A 21,609-nucleotide genomic window follows, 5' to 3' on the forward strand; every position below is an offset into this window, starting at 1 on the left:
TGACCATTCCCTAAATTAGCCGAGCCGTCCAACAAAACTAATTAAACTCAATTAGTGACAAACCTGAGTTAACAACCCGATCACTCGAATCATTGGAATCTCCCGACCAGACCAACCATGATTTTGAACTGACATGTCTGAAATTTTTGTAAGGATGCAACTTAAAAACGTGGCTGTAAATTCAAATCTACAGTCCAAAGCTCGAGGAACAATATTTTATAACGCAAGCTGTACCACAACAACAACAACATCAGATTGGACCCAAATCGCCAAATTGGCAATCAGTGACCACGATGATGCTGAAAAGGTATGGCCCAGAAGGACAAGTCCACTAATTTTTATACATATTATACGTATTTGATGTATGAATTTCGTTGAATCTGGAAGAGTACTTGGGAAAACAATCTTACTCTGGAAAGTTATGTATGTATAATCCACCATTTCTTCAGTGTCTATATAATTGTTATTGACTGTGGCATTTCGTCGAACAGATCGCGCGCCAGGTTGGGGTTCTGATTACGACGGAGCTGTTGATCTTTGTCAAAAGGGTTCGGGAGGATGAGTTTCAGAGACGATAGTGAAGATGGGAGGGACCTCAGGAAGCCATTTCTGCACACGGGGAGTTGGTATCGAATGGGTTCGAGACAGTCCAGTCTTATGGGTTCGTCTCAGGCAATTCATGACAACTCCATCTCTGTACTTGCCTGTGTTCTCATCGTTGCTTTGGGTCCTATCCAGTTTGGCTTCACGGTAACTTCCTGTTCTATCTTCTTTTCAAATCTTTGGGAGAATTTGGATTAGATTCTATTGGATTGGAAAGGTATTGGTTCGTTTCCGTTGAAACCTTTAGACTAGTTGGGATTTGGTTGTTGGATGGAAGAAACTAGAAAGAACTAGTAAGATTCTGAAACCAACTTGTAACACCCGCACATCCACAGCTTGATTCATAGGAGTTACCACTTATATAAACCATGTACTTCGAAAACTGATAGTAAAACCAAAACATTTTCATACATATCAAGTAAAACACGTGAAATGGATTACCTGTAGTCTCTAGCTTGCTGGTCTCGTCCTCGGTTGACCTGCATCATCTATATCTGGAAAGAAAAGTAAAAAAAATCTTACTAAGTTAGAAAGAACTAGAAGATAAGATAGAGGAGCATATGAAATGCAACTGGTTCTGTTGATTGTTCTAAGCTAGATTTCTGCTTGTTGGTAACTCTGGAATCCATTTCTGTTGAACAAGCATTCAGAATGAGTATTGACTTGCAGGGAGGGTATTCATCACCAACCCAATTCGCAATTACTCGGGACCTTGGGCTTACTGTCTCGGAGGTTTGTCTGGTTTGTTCTTATTTCTACCTTTGTGAACTACAATGGTGTCTGACCTGATTCATGAAACAGTATTCTTTATTTGGTTCTTTAAGCAATGTTGGTGCTATGGTTGGGGCTATAACCAGCGGTCAGTTGGCTGAGTATATCGGGCGAAAAGGGGTAACACTGGTTTTATTGATTCTTGCATCGATTCGTCTTGCTGAAGCTTTTCTTCTGTTTAGGTGACTTATCTTACTCTAATGTGCTTGATTCCAGGCCTTGATGATTGCTGCAATTCCCAATATTATAGGGTGGCTTACCATATCATTTGCAAAGGTTGGTTTGAAAGAGATTCATTTGGTTTCAAACACTCTTCCATATGCATAATGGCAGCATAGACTCATATATAACCAATTTTGATTGTTTATGTAGGATTCTTCTTTCCTCTACATGGGGAGGTTGCTGGAAGGGTTTGGCGTGGGGATAATCTCGTATACGGTATGACTTTAGTTTCGGCTCGGTTTCCTCGGGTTATGTGTTTTTACTGAAGGGACTCTCACCTTTTCCTCTAGGTGCCAGTTTATATAGCTGAGATAGCTCCCCAAAACTTGAGAGGAAGTCTTGGTTCAGTAAATCAGGTTGGATACATTTGGTATTTGTACCATGAGTTGTCTTGGAATTGGTAGTGATTTTCATTCTAATCAGCTCTCAACTAAGCTACTTTCACTTTTGTCGTGTAGCTGTCTGTTACTTTGGGGATAATGCTGTCTTATTTGCTGGGACTATTTGTACCATGGAGAATACTTGCAGTTTTGGGTGAGTTATCGAGAAGGATTTGTGTTAGTACTCATTGTTAGCTGTTCATCAGTGATATCTCTCCTATGTACCAAAACCTTAAGATGTGCAATGCTGAGGATGCTTGTCTATTCTCTCCCTGTATATCGTTCTTTAGTAAACAAGAACGTTCACTATAAGTATTCTCTTTCTTAAAAAAAGACATGCTCCACGTATATTTTTTCCAAAAAAAGAGAGTACTTTTAGTGAACGTTCTTGTTTACTGAAGAATAATATACGTTAAGAGAATAGACATAGATCATGTCAATCCATTTGTATGTGCATTTTGTCCGTCCTGTACTTGCCTGCTTAGCTTTCTTAGCTAACATCTCCGGTTTCTCCCGAACCAAGAGGTCCTGCTTATCCAGAACCTTGATAAGACAAGAATTCTCTCAGCGTATATGTTACCAGCCATAGTTTCCTCTTTAACATCACAAATTACAAAAGTTAATTGACTAAACATCACCACACACTTCTTTTGCAGGAGTTTTGCCTTGTACAATACTGATACCTGGATTGTTTTTCATCCCAGAATCTCCAAGATGGCTTGTAAGTCCTGAAATCAACATTTTCATCCTGATAAAGCTAATTTTTAATTCTTTCAGTTTTTGATATAGTTTTGGATCAACCTTTAGGCAAAGATGGGGATGACAGAAGAATTTGAAACATCTTTGCAAGTTCTTCGAGGCTTTGATACTGATATTACTGTTGAAGTAAATGAAATAAAGGTATACACATAATAAATTCAATGAATTGGGTTTTCCCAAGTCCTGTTTCTTCATGAAGAACCATGAAAAGTATGTCTATCTCTAACTATGTCACTCCATCAATTCAAATAACTGTTTCCTATTTACATGATGCAGAGGTCTGTAGCTTCAGCCAACAGAAAAAGAACTATCAGATTTGCAGATCTGAAGCAGAGAAGATACTGGCTCCCTTTGTCGGTACTGGGCGGAGATTTTGAAGATTCTGTATATGTATATTTCATATTAAGCCTACGATTCAGGAACTTATTTTTCCAGCTCTCTCATGTTATGCAGATTGGTATAGGCTTACTTATTCTGCAGCAACTAAGTGGAATTAATGGTGTTCTATTCTATTCAAGTACCATCTTTGCATCTGCCGGTAAGTAAACATTTCTGTTCTGCATTATGATAATACAGGGACCAATTAAAAAAATCTCATTCATGGTTCAATTGAGTCTACATTAGTTTGAGAGGAGAACGAAATATTCCTTATAAGAGTGTGGAAACCTCTACCTAGTAGACGCGTTTTAAATACCGTGAGGCTTACGGCAATATGTAACGGGCCAAAGCGATCAATATTTGCTAGCAGTGGTCTTGGGCCTGTAAATATGGTATCAGAGCCAGACGCCTAGAGGTATGCCAGCGAGGATGCTGGGTCCCAAGGGGAGTGGATTGCAAGATCCAATATCGGTTGGAGAGGAGAATGAAACATTCCTTGTAAGTGTATGGAAGCTTCTTCCTAGTAGACGCGTTTTAAAATTGCGAGGTTGACGGCATTACGTAAGGGGCCAAAGCGGACAATATCTGTTAGCGGTGGGCTTGGACTGTTTCCTCTATTTTCTAGTGTAATTATGATTACCTTCCATATTGATAGGAACCATAACTAAGAATGGAAATCAAGAAAATAGAAGCGAAAATACGTTGTACTACCGAAGACAATTAAAGGGTACTAAGCATTCTAGAGTCTTAGTTCCGTCCTAAACTATGCTCAAAATTTTCCTGCTGAACCCCCTCCGACCTACTCTATATATAACCTTAGCCAATGACAAGTATGTCTTCCTAATATCATAATCATGTTCCTAATTTAATATACATATAGTTCCTATTATCCCAACTATTCCACCCAATTGTTGCATCAAATGACTTTTTCCTGTCTCATTTGTAAACAGGAATTACCTCCAGTAATGCAGCTACTTTTGGCCTTGGCGCTGTTCAGGTACAATCTATTATTGTTGTGCTTGCTCAGTTACTGATTTTCTCCATCTGAACTCTGCTCATCAGCAATGACTTGCATATTTTTTAGGTTGTTGCCACAGCTGTTACAACATGGGTAATCGACAGAGCTGGACGTCGTCTTCTACTTATTGTGAGTTTCATGTTAGTGTTCTTATTTCTTGTAACTAGTCTACTTCGTTGTTAATTCTCTTTTACTTTTTCGTTTCAGATCTCATCTGTTGGAATGACACTTAGTCTTCTAATCGTTGCTGTGGCATTCTTTGTGAAGGTCAACTAGTTCTTTTTTTGTTTCTTCCATAGCCTCGAGATCTTAGTGAAATGTATCTAAGCTTTTCTATGTTTCAATATTGATATCAGGACGCAGTCTCTGAGGATTCCAGTTTGTATAGTATATCAGGAATCGTGACAGTCGTGGGGGTTGTGGTATGTCCAAGTTTACACATCATTTAAAACTACTTGTTAAAGCTTGATCCTGTGAATGAATAGGAGCAATGTTTCTGCAGGCCATGGTTGTTACTTTCTCTCTGGGTGTTGGAGCAATTCCATGGATCATAATGTCTGAGGTATGCCCATCATAGCTACTTTAGTTTAAAAAAACAGAGAAGAAAAACATTGTTCTTGTTTCCTTTCATCATTCTTCTCCTATTTACTGTAAAACAGCCTAGAATTAGTGAGGCTGTTGGAGGGGTTTGTAAAGTGATGGCCATTTAGAACATAGAGAAAGTTTGTGTTACAAGTTAAAAGCTAATCTCTAGTATTATTGGTGGTGGGGTGCAGATTCTTCCTGTGAATATCAAGGGGCTTGCTGGTAGTATAGCAACATTAGCCAACTGGTTTAGTGCGTGGGGTGTCACAATGTCTGCAAACCTGCTCTTAGAATGGAGCAGTGGAGGTATGTTTCTCTATTAAGCTATGATGCCATAGGAGGAGTTCTTGGATTAAAATTCTGCATCTAAACTTGCACACGAGTTTAGAAGTCGTGTTAACTAACTATGAACATAGCTCACCAATCACAAGGAAAAAAGTACATGTTAATTAATGTTGAGGTTATCATTTTCTTCTCCGTTCATTTATGTTTAAACTAACTAAGATCTCACATATGATAAGTTAGATAATATCTATGAATATCATCTTGAGGAAACTCCATGGGAATTGACAGGAAACTTGCACACGAGTTTAAAAGTCGTGTTAACTAACTATAAACATAGTTCACCAATCACAAGGAAAAAAGTACATGTTAATTACTGATAAGGTTATCATTTTCTTCACTGTTCATTTATGTTTAAACTAACTAAGATCTCACATATGATAAGTTAGATAATGTCTACGAATATCATATGAGGAAACTCCATGGGGATTGACAGGAAACTTGCACACGAGTTTAGAAGTCGTGTTAACTAATTATAAACATAGCTCACCAATCACAAGGAAAAAAATATATGTTAATTACGGTTGAGGTTATCATTTTCTTCTCTGTTCATTTATGTTTAAACTAACTAAGATCTCACATATGATAAGTTAGATAATGTCTACGAATATCATATGAGGAAACTCCATGGGGATTGACAGGAAACTTGCACACGAGTTTAGAAGTCGTGTTAACTAACTATAAACATAGCTCACCAATCACAAGGAAAAAAGTACATGTTAATTACTGTTGAGTTTATCATTTTCTTCTCCGTTCATTTATGTTTAAACTAACTAAGATCTCACATATGATAAGTTAGATAATATCTATGAATATCATCTTGAGGAAACTCCATGGGAATTGACAGGAAACTTGCACACGAGTTTAAAAGTCGTGTTAACTAACTATAAACATAGTTCACCAATCACAAGGAAAAAAGTACATGTTAATTACTGATAAGGTTATCATTTTCTTCTCTGTTCATTTATGTTTAAACTAACTAAGATCTCACATATGATAAGTTAGATAATGTCTACGAATATCATATGAGGAAACTCCATGGGGATTGACAGGAAACTTGCACACGAGTTTAGAAGTCGTGTTAACTAACTATAAACATAGCTCACCAATCACAAGGAAAAAAGTACATGTTAATTACTGTTGAGGTTATCATTTTCTTCTCTGTTCATTTATGTTTAAACTAACTAAGATCTCACATATGATAAGTTAGATAATATCTATGAATATCATATGAGGAAACTCCATGGGGATTGACAGGAAACTTGCACACGAGTTTAGAAGTCGTGTTAACTAACTATAAACATAGCTCACCAATCACAAGGAAAAAAGTACATGTTAATTACTGTTGAGGTTATCATTTTCTTCTCTGTTCATTTATGTTTAAACTAACTAAGATCTCACATATGATAAGTTAGATAATATTTATATCATCTGAGGAAACTCCATGGGGATTGACAGGAACATTCACAATCTATTTGGTGGTGACTTGTTTCATGGTGCTATTTGTTACTCTATGGGTCCCTGAGACCAAAGGCAGAACTCTTGAAGAAATTCAGATGTCCTTCAGATGAAGAAACCCTTTCTTCTTTTCCTTTCATTTATTGGGTTAGGAAGAGGACATTTTGTGAACAACCAGACCCCATCTCTCTCTTTTTCATTTATTGCCCGTCTTTCTCTTTGGCTTTTCTCATTCCATATTTTTGCAATACCTTTCTGTTGCACCTCTCTTTGGCCAATGATTTTGTTTATAAAATTTCATTACATTGAAATTTATTTCATGTATCCCGCTAGGGTGTTTATGAATTTGGAATGTTCATGAGTTAGGTTGGGTTGGACTCAGACATTTGTTTTGTACCCTATTCAGAATGAACTCAATATGACCGTAAGAATATTTGGGTTGGGTCGAGTAAGGCTTTTTGGGCCATTTATCTAAAAAAAATTTAATCATTGATTTGGACATTCCCATGATTTCTTCCCACTATTTAGCATACTTATATTTTTCACAATTTTAGCATAGATTTTTTCTTGGCCTGATTTTCTTCTTTCAGGATCTCATTAGCATTTCAGTTCTATTCGTCTCAATATTTGGCCACCCATTTTCAACATTTCACAAAAACTAATTCTCAATTATTATATGCAACGTAAGATAATGAACATACAATGAATGAAGATAAGAGGTCAATATTTAAGATAACAGGCAAATGCATATATAGAACATATTAAACATGTCTTGTTGCCTAGTTCGATAAATTGAAATAAAAAAGTAAAGTAAAAATAAAAAANTATATATATATATATATATATATATATATATATATATATATATATATACTAAGTAAATAAAGAAATATAAGTAAAATCTCCAAAAGGAAAAACCTTGTGAGATTTCTACAAAAATAACTAACATATACACTTCCATTTATAATTTCATGTACAAGTAGATAAATTAGACCTCCAACCTCCATTACAAAATTTAAAAATCTACCTCAAGAGCTAACCTAAACATAATTAACACATATTCTTGACGAAGAGGTTAAAGATTTGAATCTCCTGATATTGAACTCAATATGTGTATTTATACGTATGATTTAACCTCAATTAATTATATTTGAGTTAACAAAACAAAAAAGGAAAAAAAAACCAAGAAATAGAATATATAACTTATAGTTATTAAAAAAAGTTAACTAAATTAGAAAAGAAACTAAGGAGGCAAAGATATTAAGCCATATCCAAAAAGGATAGCCCCATAACCCAACCAATCAATACACTGCCATAAGCCAACACTAACCAAAAATATCTACCTATGAGGACCAAACGGGCCTCAAAGGAATGGAGTATCAAAGGCCACGTGCTGCTTAGGAATCAGAAAAACATTTGCCATGTAAATGAATAAAAACAAAGGTACCTGGTATTATAGAAATAGCAAAGCAATTTCAATACCCCAGTTGTGAGCCACTCATATCTGTTCGTCTTTTTCAGTGGAGCCCCTTTTCCTTCTTTCTCTGATGAAAGACAACCCAATAGAATCCACAATAGAGAGATAAAGAGAAAGAGCAAAATTACGAGATTTAACGTACTCTCGTGGAACTTGATGTACTCACCCTCCCTTTTCCTTTAATTGATGAGTTTTTTTTCTGAAGCATTGGTTGTGTGTGGTTCTCTTTCCTTATCCCATTCCTTAAAATCCTTCTCTCTTTTTTTTTTTTTCTCGCACCCTTTTTTTTCCTACAAAAACAGAATGCATTATCTGCTTTCCTAGTTCATATCAATTCTAACAGTCAGTTTTTAATATAGAATCATGACTGAAAAAGAAAATGGCTTGCCTGACGACCCAGGGTGGTTTGAGCTAAAGCTTCCGGATATGTTGTTGGCCGATAGTGTACGTGAAGTCCATGCTAGAATTGAGGCAGAATGGGATTACCTTCAACGCTCGGCGTGTCAAATGGCAGCAGGAAGAGCGCTTTGGAAGCATGTGATTCACGATCCACTAGCAGATTTACTTGCTGGAGAGGCCTGCCTGAGAAACCTGCATGAGAAGATAAAGAAAGATCGAAGCAACAATGCAAGAGAGATGTCTGGAGTGATTCTTGCTGTTCGTACCCTCTGGTTTGATTCAAAGATTGAAGGTGCTCTGACATCCTTCAATGGCAGAGATTCACAAGTCGTTCTCCTTGGTGCAGGTTGGTATTTCAACTCCCAGACATTTATGCATTTAGTTAACATTCATGGATAAGAAGATAGAAAAATTGCACAAATAATAACCTCTTTTTTCTTATCTAGCATAACGAGTTCCAATCAGGGTTGTTACTAGGCATGTTAGAACTGCAAAATAAGAACAGCAGTGAAATTAGATCTTACACATTGATATCTAAGAAAAAGAAATGTACACACTCCCCTTTTTCCTTTTTCTTTACGTGGGGTAGGAGTGGGCGGAGGGGGATAAAACACTAGGACAGGATCCATGACTATGAGGCCATCGAAACTGTCTGCTTAATCAAAGAGAATTACTTGCTTGCATCTGAAACATTTGAGATTAAGGGAGAAGACATATATTAAACTTCAATTTAAGTTTTGTTTGTCACTTAAACAAGTTCAAATAATAGGGACCTCTATTATAATGAAGGAATGGATACGAGGGCTTACAGATTAAGTTGCTTGAAGGAAAGTGATGTTTTTGAAGTTGATTTCCCTGAATTGCTGCAAGCGAAAGCCAATCTTATAAAGATAGCAATAGAATCTCCATACGAGCACCACCATCATCAACAAATAGCCAAATCGTTAAACAGAGTAGCAGCTGATATCAGAAGTAGTGACTGGCTTGAAAAGCTTCAATCAGCTGGTTTTGCACCAGAGAAGAATACAGTGTGGGTTCTAGAAGGGTTACTCTACTATTTTACCCACTCCCAGGCGATGCAAGTATTGGAGACAATAGCTGACAAATGCAACATAACCCACACAGTCCTCTTAGCAGATTTTATGAACAAACCCTCAACCACCCTTTCAAATTCTGTTTTCCATTTCTACTGTGATTGGCCTGATCATCTACTTCCATCCCTTGGATTTTCCACCACTAAACTATCACAGATTGGAGACCCAGATGCTCACTTTGGGCTTATGCACGATCCATTAAATCTCTTCAATAAAATCCGCAGTTTACCAAGGTCATTGCAGACTCACCCTGATGATGGAAAACCTTGCTGCCGCTTGTATTTGGTGCAGGCTTCTGGTTCGCCTCTGCTACCACCGATCGAATAAAGACAATCTGCAAGTAACATGAACACCTCTGAGTGAGTAGCTTGGATGGATGTGAGATATCACATCTACCTGCTACATGCTTCATTAAAACTACTCCATGGAGAGAATGTCATATTATATTACTCAAGGTCTCTACACCATACCATATCAGAGGTGTAGGCATACACATGTATTTGAGTATATATCCGTAAACTATGCAATTAGAATACAGACAACTATTGGACCTAAATTGTGTTTCGTGAATGAGGTATATTATTCCAAGCATTCCCGAATAATGTTCAATCTTCTGCGCCTATACAAACATCTTTCCTGAAGAGGGTTCACTAAATCAATGGCAAAGGCCTAGGGTCTTTGTTTTCAATCAAGGAAGAAGCATATTTCACAATCAATTGAAATGTACAGACTTGTGGGATTCAAAAGTTGAGACGAAAGTGCTAAATTCGAGGTAAAATATTGGAAGAAGGTTTGAACATCTTTCATCTTGGTACAATGCGAATTAAGTGTATACTATACATTATATTTGGATTCTATGAGTAGCGACATGGGATGCTAAAATATAAGTTTGGATTGTAGATTATGTTTTGATAATGCTCGGTTTAAAACACAGGATGTTCAAAATGAATGCATTTCTATATATTTCATACATCTTTCATATACAAGAAGAACAAAAACAACACAGAAAGAAATACGATCAATATTAGGAAGATAGAACCTCGACTCCTGTGCTTGCTTGAAATTGAACACAGGAATTCCTGTCGTTCAAAACGCAATGCCTTGCAACAGACATGAGCATTCTTCGAACATTCTCCATATCCTTGTTCGAGTAATTGAATGCATTGGCTGCAACTTGCTTGAAATTGAACAAAGGAATTCCTGTCCTTCAAAACGCAATGCCTTGCAACAGACATGAGCATTCTTCGAACAGTCTCCATATCCTTGTTCGAGTAATTGAATGCATTGGCTGCAACTTGCTTGAAATTGAACAAAGGAATTCCTGTTGTTCAAAACGCAATGCCTTGCAACAGACATGAGCATTCTTCGAACATTTTCCATATCCTTGTTTGAGTAATCGAACAAATTGGTGGCAACTTGCTTGACATTGAACAAAGGAATTCCTGTCATTCAAAACGCAATGCCTTACAACAGACATGAGCATTCTTCGAACATTCTCCATATCCTTGTTCGAATAATCGAACGCATTGGCTGCAACTTGCTTGAAATTGAACAAAGGAATGCCTGTCGTTCAAAACGCAATGCCTTACAACAGACATGAGCATTCTTCGAACATTCTCCATATCCTTGTTCGAATAATCGAACGCATTGGCTGCAATTTCCTTGAAATTGAACAAAGGAATTCCTGTCATTCAAAACGCAATGCCTTACAACAGACACGAGCATTCTTCGAACATTCTCCATATCCTTGTTCGAGTAATCGAACGCATTAGCTGAAACCGGAAATGACGCAAGTAAATACCGAACGAAGAGATAGAAAAAGAAAAAAGAGACAGTGAGAAACTTACAAAGCAAAAGTAGAACGGCGCGAAGGCTATCTCTGGAGGCATCAATTGGCGCCAAGAGGAACGTGGAGGCCTTCTTCTATTGCTCCTTCAGCCAATCCTTCGTTCCTGCTGCAAACAAACCGATAAACTAGGGTTTCAACAAGAAAATAAAGAACAAAGGACAAACAAACCTCTCAACGAAACAATGTTGCGTAGCGTGCTTACAAATGCCGAGATTCAAAGCAGCGGCGGGAGCAGGTAGAAACAGAGACGTCATCGCAGCGAGAAATGAGATCATAGTGAGGCCACTACAAGATGTTGTAATCAGGAACCGACGGCGCTGCAATTGGCTTTCTTGGAATGGATCATTGTTCTGATCGTGAGACGGCGGTTGGAACCGAGATAATGCGGAGTCCGATCGTTGTCGTAGCTGAAGAACAGGGATACTTTTATGCTTGGCCCAGATTTTTTTTTTTTTATTTTTTTTTTTTTTTTTTTTTTTTTTTTTTTTTTTTTTTTTTTTTTTTTTTTTACTTATAATTATTTCATAAAAATAATCGTTTAAATAATAAATAAATGACAAATTAGACGATAAAATTAGATAAGTGTTTAATTATTAAGATAATTCTAAACTAATTAAAATTAATAATTAAATAATATGTTTTTATCATTTTTAATCTTGAAATATAATAATCAACAATCAAATAATTTTAAATTTATTTTATTACTACGGAGCCTTTTTTATTTAATAAAATTTCAATATTAAAAAAGAATAACTAATTAGAATAAAATTATTATTCTCAAATACAAAATTAAATATAGAAATATATTATTCTCGAGCATATTTGTAAATATTCCTTTAAAAAATTGAGAGTTTTTATTCTCATTAAAGTGTCGTTTTATACAAGAAATTGACCGATAATAATAGATAAGATTTTATAATTTTTTTAGTTTGGCGTAAAGTTTATGGAATTTGATATAAAAATAATTTATTTTTAAATATCATTTATATTTACGGTAGTAGTTATTTATTCACTAAATTATTATTATTATTTTCTATAATTTTTTAGACGTGTTAATTATTATTAAATTACGTTAATTTTCACGAAATAATTAATTAATAAGTTATAATATTTTATCTGTGTACTTCTAATTAATTAAAATGAGTTAAATTAAAGTTTTTTTTTAAAAACTTTTAAATTGATAACATAAATTTAAAATTTTATTGAAAATATATGAATTAAATTGATATTTTAATAATAAAAAAATTATTTATGTTAGTTTCATCCCCTTTTTAACGTTATAAGTAAATAAATAAATAATCAGTCATTACTTAAATTTTTTCTAAATTTAATTTTAATAAAAACAACTAAAATTTGTCGAATTTAAAGGTAAAAATTGATTTTTTTTTAATTCGAATTTTTATTATTATCATTTAAAAAAAAATAAAGTAATAAGGCTTTATTTAAATTGATTTTTTTTTAAAATAATAATAATAATAATAATTTTACAAATGGAAACATCAATTATTTAACAGCCAAATACCGATAATGTTTACCCGCCAGATTTACGCGTTGAGACAGTTTTCCGGTTGAATCTCCGCCTTCTACTGTCCACCTTCTTCATCGGCGGAGCCGATCGCCGCCGTCCCATCAAACACCAATCGTCATCCACAATCTCTCTCTTCTTTCTCTCTCATAGCCAGTTCCCACGTGGCACGAATCCACCATTCCTTTTCGATGACGCTTCAAATTCCCCTACCGGAACCATCAAACGAAGCACGAGCCCTCCGCCCTAATTCCGGTGGATAGGGAATGGAAAATTAGGGTTCCGATTCCGTTTCCCCCAAACATTTCTGATGAATTTATTCTCTGCGAATCGAACATCCATTTGTATTGGGAATTTGGATTTTGATCCAACTTCTCAAAGCCCAACTGCTATTTCTACACCTGTCCCGTCCATTTCGGAATCTGATTCACTCCTTTTCATTCCCCCGCAAATGCCTATTTAAATGCGCCATGCGAATTCCCAGGAGACAGCTATCCTTTTGCCTCTCCTTGTTTTCGCTTGAATTCTCATACCCTGTATCCCCTCGAAACTTTCTTGGAGTTCCCAAAGGGATTCATACACTAAGTAAGTTCGTTTTCTTCTTCTTGTTCTTATTTTCTTTCCAATATTGAGCTTAACTGGCTTACTTGTTGCTGGGTTGTAAGTATGTGGTGCATTTATAAGTCTGGCGTAATGGGTTCCTTTTAATTTCTATATTCTCTTTGTAGTTAACGTTTCAGTATAGCTTTTGGGGATTTAGCACCATTCTTCTTCACGTTTCTTACTTGGTATGCCCCTGAGTGTCTTATGTTTGTTTATGTTTATGTGTGTATCAATATGTATGTAGCTGTTTCTTGGAGAAATATTCAAAGAAATGAAAACTTGGGTGAGTACTTACAGAATCTATAAGGGTTTTTTTGTTTGTTTTGAGAGAGTGGAATCTTGGGTGTCGTTTGGAGCTGGAATTTCTTGTTTGAACATAAAAGATCAGCTTGTGAACCAAATTTACTTACCTCTCCATTAGATATAGATTGATAAAGAGAGAATCCTGACTGCTTCTCACAGTGGATGTAGATGTGAATCGTGGAACAACTTAATTGTAGAGATATAGTGATCAATCGTAGAGAGAATTCTGAAAGATGAGAGGAAATTGATTCTAACGGCCCAAGTCCACTGTTAGTAGATATTGTCCTCTTTGGGTTTTCCCTTCCGGACTTCCTCTCAAGGTTTTAAAACGTGTCTACTAAGGAGAGGTTTCCACACCCTTATAAAGAATGTTCGTTTCCCTCTCTAACCGATGTGGGATCTCACAATCCACCCCGTTCGGGGCCGTTACATTGATGAGAAATTAATTAGGTAACACCCAAATTGCTATAAAATATTTGTGTATACGAAGAAATATTAACGTTATGTTCAAGAACAAGTTACATAAATTTCTAGGGGACAAGAGAGTATCTTGAATATTTGTCTTTGAGTTCAATGATGGGTTTGTCTCTGTACATGGATCTATGTTTTGATATTTTGTTGGTTTTATATTAAATCAAGGAGCAACTCTCAATTTCGAGCTCACTGTGTCTCTCTGTAAACTACCACGGCAGGATTAAATCGGTCGTGTGCTATTGGTGCCATGGGTGAGAATCTAGGGACTGTCATGAAGGACAAGAGAACGCATTCTCTGGATGTCACCCACAGTGAGGATGTCCAGCAACCATGCATATGGTCATCATCAGTAGAATGCAATATTGACATAGGAAAGCAGATTTTTTGCAATAGATCTTTGAATATGAAAAATATTGTTGCCGTGGGGTTCGACATGGATTACACGTTGGCACAATACAAGCCAGAAACTTTCGAGTCCCTTGCATATGAAGGCACAATAAGAAAGCTGGTTTATGATTTGGCGTATTCCGAAGAGGTTTGTTTTTTTTTTTTTTATTAAAGCTTTTTTTTAAAATACGAGACACGTAGCAATGTTTTGTTCGTTGGTTAAGAATATTGACCTTATACAGTTGCTGAATTGGTCATTTGATTGGAAATACATGGTCAGAGGTTTGGTTCTTGACAAAAGGAGAGGCAACATATTGAAGGTAGCTCTTTTGGCTTTTACTTATTTTCAATTGAAATGAAATGGCTGAACTGATTTAATTAATGGCTCTGTACAGATGGATAGGCACAAGTATGTCAAAGTGGCCTATCATGGTTTCAAAGAGTTGTCCAAGGATGATAAAGTCGAGACCTATGGAAGTACTCTAGTACGGGATTCGTTTGATGAACCCGACTATGCTCTCATTGATACCCTTTTTTCACTAGCTGAAGCTTACTTGTTTGCTCAACTGGTTGACTTTAAGGACAATAATCCAGACAAAGTTCCAGAGGATGTCGAGTAAGAATTCATTTGGCTTTGGCATACTTTTTAAGATTTTGCATCCTTATCTGCCCCTAAATTTATTTTTTTGGTCGCTTTCTTTGATGAACGATAAGATTTTGGGTTTTGATAAATCTAATCAGTAAACACATGTTTGGATTTACAAACACACAGACAAATATTGTTTTAGTGCAACGTTGAAGACAATAAATACAGTATAAAACGGATAAAGCTGGAAGTTTCGAGTATCGGATTAGATCATGCAACACGGGCCTTTAATCTAATATTTTATTTTTGTGAAAATGTTGATGCCCCAACAAAATTGTAACAGCCCAAGCCCACCGCTAACAGATATTGTCTTCTTTGGGTTTTTTCTTTTAAGCTTCCCCTCAAGATTGTAAAACACGTCTCTTAAGGAGAGGTTTCCACACCCTTATAAGGAATGTTTCGTTCTCCTCTCTAACTAATGTGGGATCTCACAATCCCACCCTCCTTGGGGGGTCAACGTCCTCGTTGGTACACCGTCCGGTAACTGGCTTTGATACCATTTGGAACTGTCCAAGCCCACCACTAGGGATATTTTCCTCTTTGGGTTTTCCCTTTCGGGCTTCCCCTCAAGGTTTTAAAATGCGTCTCTTAAGGAGAGGTTTCCACACCCTTATAAAAAATGCTTCGTTCCCCTCTTTAACCAATGTGGGATCTCACAATCCACCCTCCTTAGGGGGCCAACGTCCTCGTTGCCGTTCGGTGACTGGCTCTGATACCATTTGTAACTGCCCAAGCCCACTGCTTGTAGATATTGTCCTCTTTGGCTTCCCCTTTCAGGCTTCCCCTCAAGGTTTTAAAATGCGTCTCCTTAGGGAGAGGTTTCTACATTCTTATAAGGAATGTTTCGTTCCCATCTCCAACCAATGTGGGATCTCACAAAAATAGTAGTCTAGTTTCTATTGTTGTTTACATTTCTGGTTTTGGTTTCTGTAATGAAGCATGGCTTTAAGTGTCTATCACGAAGCATGGATCCATAGTTTTGTGAAAATATTAATGTCACCACAAAATTGTAGCTTAAAGTATCTATTTTTTCTCATTTTGTTCTTCCAGTTATGCTCGAATGTATAAAGATGTTAGAGCTGCAGTAGATATGTGTCACCGCGACGGAACCTTAAAGCAAATGGTTGCAAAGGATCCCAAAAGGTGAGGATGGAAAGTTGAATCTTGTAATGATATGTTCTTCGACGACCAAATCTTTCTCGATTCCTTCATTCACTTAACTTCTTTTCTTCCTCCACTTTTGGGCATTGCCTTCTTAGGTTTATCAATATGGATACCTCAATTGTACCCATGCTTAAAATGCTCAGAGATTCTGGCCGTTCTACTTTCTTGGTGACAAACAGGTATATTAGCTTCATATTGTTACTTTTGTTATGCCATATATAGTTCATAAGGGCTAATAGAATGGTTCATTTTTATTGCAGCTTATGGGACTATACGAACGTTGTGATGAACTTTCTTTGTACTTCTTCTGCACCAGAGGGTGATCAGAAGTGCAATTTAGATTGGCTTCAGTATTTCGATGTCGTCATTACTGGCAGGTTATCTTTTAACATCCTAATCTAGAATCATCTATTCCCCTGGTTAACTAGTTCAATTCAAACACGTTACCGGAATTTCGTTCTTGGTTCCTGCTTCTCGATTTATTGTTTAGGTGTCTTTTTCTGCTTGATAGTCTTAGCATCGACAACAAAACAGTACCTGTAGGCTGTTTGTCTGCTTGATAGTCTTAGCATGGACAACAAAACAGTACCTGTAGGCGCTGTTGTCTCAATCCCTTGGCTCTGTTTTCTGAAAAAATTTGTACAAACAGTGCTAAACCAGGCTTTTTCCATGAGGACAACCGTGCTAATCTATTTGGGGTCGAACCGAAGTCAGGAATGCTACTTAATACTGATAATGGCTCGCCTTTACCTCAGGTTAGCTTTGTAAAGTTCGCTATCATCGAATGAACTTTGCTTATGGTTTTCATTTAACGCCTTAATTCATCGATGAAGGTCGGAAACACTTCAGAAGCATCTTCACCGACGAAGGTAGATAAATCTTGCAAAGTTTTTCAGGTATGGGACTTAATCTTCCGTCAGAGATGGATCCTTCCCTCTTTTTACCCATTATTCCCAACATTTTGTTTTTACCTTTGGCACATGTTCTTCCAGGGAGGCAATGTCATGCATCTGCATAAACTTCTTCAAATTGAATCAAGTTCACAGGTGAACTCTTCCTTTATCTAGTTCAAGGGAAAACTATGATAGTTTGCATAAGAAGTCAAGCATATAAGCATTTCCAATCTTATTCTTCAATGTTCAACTTTAGCATTGTTTTGGATGGGTTTATCGGGAATGCATTTTGTGAGATCCCACCTCGGTTGGAGAGGGAACGAAGCATTCCTTATAAGGGTGTGGAAACCTCTCCCTAGTGGGCGTATTTTAAAACATTGAGGGGAAGCTTGGAAGAGAAAGTCCAAAGAGGACAATATCTACTAACAGAGGACTTGAGCTGTTACAAATGGTATCAGAGCCAGTCACCGGGCGGTGCGAGGCACTAGTCGAAGTAAGGCTAGACCCTCTCCATAGTAAACGCGTTTTAAAACCTTGAGAGGAATCCCAGAAGGGAAAGCCCAAAGAGGATAATATTTGCTAGTGATAGGTTTAGGCTGTTACAAATGGTATAAGAGTCAGTCGTCGGGCGGTGTGCTAGCGAGGATGCTGGGCCCCCAAGGGGGGTGGATTGTGAGATCCCACATCGATTTGAGAGGGGAACGAAGCATTCCTTATAAAGGTGTGGAAACCTCTCCTTAGTAGACGCGTTTTAAAACCTTGAGGGAAACCTGGAAGGGAAAGCCCAAAGAAGACAGTATCTACTAACAATGAACTTGAGCTGTTACAATGTAAAAAGGCGACTATTTCGTTTAGTATTCGTTTTTATGCTTAATCTCGGTACTTGCCCTCAATTACTCTTGCCCCTTTTCTGTTTTTGTTTCTTTCAAGGTTCTCTATGTTGGGGATCACATCTATGGAGATATATTACGAAGCAAAAAGGCTCTCGGTATACCAGCCACATTTCATCCCCCGTTTGTTGCTCCATTGTTCGTCTAGTTCTGTTAACTTTGTATACTGCTTGGTGATTTGGCAGGATGGAGGACTATGCTTGTTGTTCCAGAGCTCGAAAGGGAGGTCGAGCTCTTATGGGAGTTGAGGAAGACACGCAAGGTTTTCAACTAGAGAAAACGTGCAATAGATCAACTCGTACAAATCCCTTGTTTTTCGTCACGTAATATTCTTTTACTTCAACCTTGTGCAGCAACTTCAGCTATTAAGAAACGATCGGGATGCCATCGAAGACAAAATACATCATTTGAAGTGGTCTCTCAAGTACTTTTCTGAACTTCTCTCATCATTTTGTTCTATTCTTCTCGGTCCTCGCCCCGCCCGCTCCACCTTGCCCTTAAAAAGTTAAAAACAGGTTGTACGTTTTCGCCGTGATTGAAGTAACGACTTTCGATGCAGGTTTGAAGACATCAAGGCTGATGAAAAGGAGAGACTATCTGCTGAACTACATCAGTTAGAGGTGATGCTCATTATCATCAGCTCAACCAACATCTGAAAATGGTGTAATTCATGTAAATGAAAGGCTTTGCTTGTTTTGTTTTACAGAGTGAACAGGAACGAGTGCGGCTGAGTCATCAAGACGCCCTACGGGAATGTCACCGACAGGTACGATACAAGACGTGTTACGTGAAGCATGTATTATTGTATTGTGTTAAAATTTGGCAAGGAACTTAGGCTTCATTCCTTCTAAAAATATGGCAGTTTCATGGGGTTTGGGGACAGCTTATGAAGACTGGATATCAAAACTCTAGGTTTGCTCATCAAGTAGAGAGATTTGCATGTCTTTACAGCAGCCAAGTGACCAACTTGAGCCTTTATTCCCCAGCTAAATACTACAGGCCAAGTGAAGATTTCATGCCCCATGAATTTGGTATCATCCCTCTATGAACATAGTTGATTGATTACATAGTTGTATTTTCACCATTTTAATACACGTTTAGCTTCGATCCCTTAAGGCTGCTCCCCAGGTCTACCGTCGTCAACTATCGATAACTATCGATAAACCTTTCCTTCAGTCTAGCATTATAAATGGCTAGTAAGTGGTCGTATGGCTAGGGTTGAGATTTGCAAACACATGTAAACATGAATCATGTGGTTCAACCTAAAACTATGGTTTTGGATTCATGTGATTTACCTATGCTCGAGATGTATATCAATTTCATACTCACGGTTCTATGTGCATCACTTTTATGCATAGAACCTACCCGACCCTTATTGATTTAGTACTTTCTGGGTCTTGTCGATTGTCGGTTGTCGGTTGACATCAATTTCATATGAAAGTTGTATTAATTTCATACATATTGGTCATGCTTTATTATTGGTGTGGGACCTTGTGAGTCATGAAAAATAAGAGAACAAATATATTATTTTTCTATGAGCTCTCGTAACTTCTTTGCATAAAATTCTTTCATAATCTGTATGACTTGTGTTATGGTCGTACTTTTTCAACTATGCGATATCATGATCATGACACATTCATGATAAGTTTTTTGTCCGACTTTGTGGCTTTGTCGGACCTTAGGCGAGATTTTTTTTTTTGTCAATTGAACATCGCTTGTGTTGAATCCAAGCTTGTTTAGCCACATGTCGCTTGCGTGTGCATGTTCAATTGTGTGCAACACAACAACGTCGCATCTCATTGTCAATTCGGTTTCCAAAAACACGACTCATGCATCGTGATGTTCATCCCATGTCTTGGGACACATTGGCCACCATGGCTTGCTCGGACGTATCCATTGGGGACTAACCCATGTGTCGATCATCTCGTCAGGACATTTTAAACATCCATCTATCTGGATTCTCTCGAGCATTGGACTATCTCGTGTCCGTGCTAAACCATTTACAATATATGTTCCAAATAGTGGGTGTATAATCCAACGTTCGACGCATGGGTTGGGACATAATACTGGCATACTTGTGTCGTACGACATACGTTCCAGATAGACGGTTTTTGTCCAATATTGACGGTGAGAATTTTTTTACTTTTTTTTTATGAAGGTAAATGACGTTAATGGTTATTTTTTTTAACTTTTTTTTATGAAGGTAAATATATTGACGGTTTTCATCTCGAAGCTTTTAAGAGACGTTGCCAAGAAAGAGAATATATTTATCAACACACTTTCTATATATCTTTTTATATGGAATCAACCCAACTTGAGTGAGTCCATTTTCTTTGGCTGAAACTTCGAACGCGAGCTTGGCTCATCTAGTTTAGGTATATATTTCCGACCAAAACGTTAAAAGTTTAAATACTCCACTTTACATATATTTTTTTTTTAAAATAACGTTTGAAATACTAATAATATATAGAGAAAAATATGAAAATGAGCGTTACAAATAGTACAATTTCTATAAACGTCAAACGAGACCTGAAATTTTAGAATTTTTTCAACCATTGATTTCAACGAGCTAGAGATATCTTTGTCGATAAAAGATTGAGTTAATTCTGAAGCAAAAAGGATCGGAATGAATGAAAGAAAAGGAAAAGGAACCAGTTGAAAGGCATAGCCAAAAGGGAGACGTGACCCACGTCTTCAACTTGCGAATTCAACCAACACCCACTTGAGATTAATATCAATGACATATTATTCTTGATATTTCCTAAATGTTTCAAAATTTATTAAAATATTGGACAGAAAGTCAACATAAAAGTGATCCAGACGCTTGTCTGAATTAAATTACGAATTTCCGTCTACAATTCTCACCTACTTCAAACCGTTCGAAAAAAAACGTGGAATTAGTAGTTTAGATGATTATAGTATCGGACACGGCTTTTAATGGTAATTTTAAATTTTAAAATGTAATAATAATAAATAAATAAAAATAGTATATTTTAGAAAGAATATTTTTTTAAAAATGGATTGAAAAGGAATTTGAAAAACAAAAAAATAAAGAGGAGAAATTCTCATCCCAACGAACGTGGAATGATAAGGATTCCAAAATATACACTTGACTCCTCCAACTTTGGAAAAAATAAATTAATTTCTGATTAAAATTCACTCCCGATCAACGTGAGTATAGCTCAATTAATTATATTTATTTTTAAAAGTATCCTAAAACACGAGATAAAAGTCGCTATCCCGACATACAACGAATTGAAATTGGACTGAGTAACACCATTTTTAACCATTTGTTACTGATCATACGTGTCAAAATAATCAAACATGAACATTATAACGTCGAAAAATATCGTACTAAGAAACCCTTTTCTCGACTTTAAATTATGAAC

At 36.8% G+C, this 21,609-nt stretch overlaps 3 protein-coding genes and 2 long non-coding RNA genes across 11 annotated transcripts; 3 read left to right on the plus strand and 2 right to left on the minus strand.

Moving 5' to 3' along the window:
- The first annotated feature begins 201 nt into the window (after window positions 1–201).
- Window positions 202–7,017, plus strand: LOC111798328 (sugar transporter ERD6-like 6). Of its 4 annotated transcripts, none has more exons than XM_023681400.1 (19): window positions 202–307; window positions 492–750; window positions 1,273–1,335; window positions 1,405–1,494; window positions 1,591–1,650; window positions 1,747–1,812; window positions 1,887–1,952; window positions 2,055–2,130; window positions 2,633–2,697; window positions 2,784–2,876; window positions 3,012–3,092; window positions 3,189–3,273; window positions 4,064–4,110; window positions 4,198–4,260; window positions 4,339–4,398; window positions 4,488–4,553; window positions 4,634–4,693; window positions 4,908–5,022; window positions 6,517–7,017. In XM_023681400.1, the coding sequence occupies exons 2-19, from the start codon at window positions 559–561 to the stop codon at window positions 6,627–6,629; spliced, it is 1,461 nt and encodes a 486-aa protein (XP_023537168.1). In that variant the 5' UTR covers window positions 202–307; window positions 492–558; the 3' UTR covers window positions 6,630–7,017. The 4 variants fall into 4 exon arrangements, with proteins under 4 accessions (XP_023537168.1, XP_023537170.1, XP_023537169.1 ...); XM_023681402.1 differs by lacking the exon at window positions 202–307 and adding an exon at window positions 402–419; XM_023681401.1 differs by lacking the exon at window positions 202–307 and adding an exon at window positions 406–423.
- Window positions 7,018–7,728: 711 nt separating this feature from the next.
- LOC111798332 lies at window positions 7,729–8,249 on the minus strand. The gene is made up of 2 exons (XR_002815694.1): window positions 8,160–8,249; window positions 7,729–8,060 (listed from the first exon to the last, which is right to left on the minus strand). It is a non-coding gene; the product is annotated as an uncharacterized LOC111798332 (long non-coding RNA).
- A 1-nt stretch (window position 8,250) lies between these two features.
- LOC111798329 (putative S-adenosyl-L-methionine-dependent methyltransferase MAB_0213c) lies at window positions 8,251–10,095 on the plus strand. The gene is made up of 2 exons (XM_023681403.1): window positions 8,251–8,738; window positions 9,182–10,095. Exons 1-2 carry the CDS (start codon window positions 8,357–8,359, stop codon window positions 9,811–9,813), a joined length of 1,014 nt encoding a protein of 337 aa, XP_023537171.1. The 5' UTR covers window positions 8,251–8,356; the 3' UTR covers window positions 9,814–10,095.
- LOC111798331 lies at window positions 9,735–12,999 on the minus strand. Of its 3 annotated transcripts, none has more exons than XR_002815693.1 (5): window positions 12,871–12,999; window positions 11,538–11,742; window positions 11,334–11,438; window positions 10,526–11,258; window positions 9,735–9,820 (listed from the first exon to the last, which is right to left on the minus strand). It is a non-coding gene; the product is annotated as an uncharacterized LOC111798331 (long non-coding RNA). The 3 variants fall into 3 exon arrangements; XR_002815692.1 differs by having other exon boundaries at window positions 11,334–11,441; XR_002815691.1 differs by having other exon boundaries at window positions 11,334–11,441; window positions 11,504–11,742.
- Window positions 12,884–19,755, plus strand: LOC111798327 (5'-nucleotidase domain-containing protein 4-like). Of its 2 annotated transcripts, XM_023681398.1 has the most exons (17): window positions 13,363–13,445; window positions 13,589–13,648; window positions 14,459–14,775; window positions 14,870–14,947; window positions 15,023–15,243; window positions 16,324–16,416; window positions 16,533–16,616; window positions 16,698–16,814; window positions 17,087–17,192; window positions 17,271–17,333; window positions 17,430–17,483; window positions 18,261–18,318; window positions 18,406–18,482; window positions 18,574–18,644; window positions 18,780–18,840; window positions 18,927–18,986; window positions 19,083–19,755. In XM_023681398.1, exons 3-17 carry the CDS (start codon window positions 14,488–14,490, stop codon window positions 19,266–19,268), a joined length of 1,617 nt encoding a protein of 538 aa, XP_023537166.1. In that variant the 5' UTR covers window positions 13,363–13,445; window positions 13,589–13,648; window positions 14,459–14,487; the 3' UTR covers window positions 19,269–19,755. The 2 variants fall into 2 exon arrangements, with proteins under 2 accessions (XP_023537165.1, XP_023537166.1); XM_023681397.1 differs by lacking the exon at window positions 13,589–13,648 and having other exon boundaries at window positions 12,884–13,445.
- Window positions 19,756–21,609: the final 1,854 nt, after the last annotated feature.

Source organism: Cucurbita pepo, chromosome LG07 (genome assembly GCF_002806865.2).
Source record: "Cucurbita pepo subsp. pepo cultivar mu-cu-16 chromosome LG07, ASM280686v2, whole genome shotgun sequence".
NCBI lineage: Eukaryota > Viridiplantae > Streptophyta > Magnoliopsida > Cucurbitales > Cucurbitaceae > Cucurbita > Cucurbita pepo.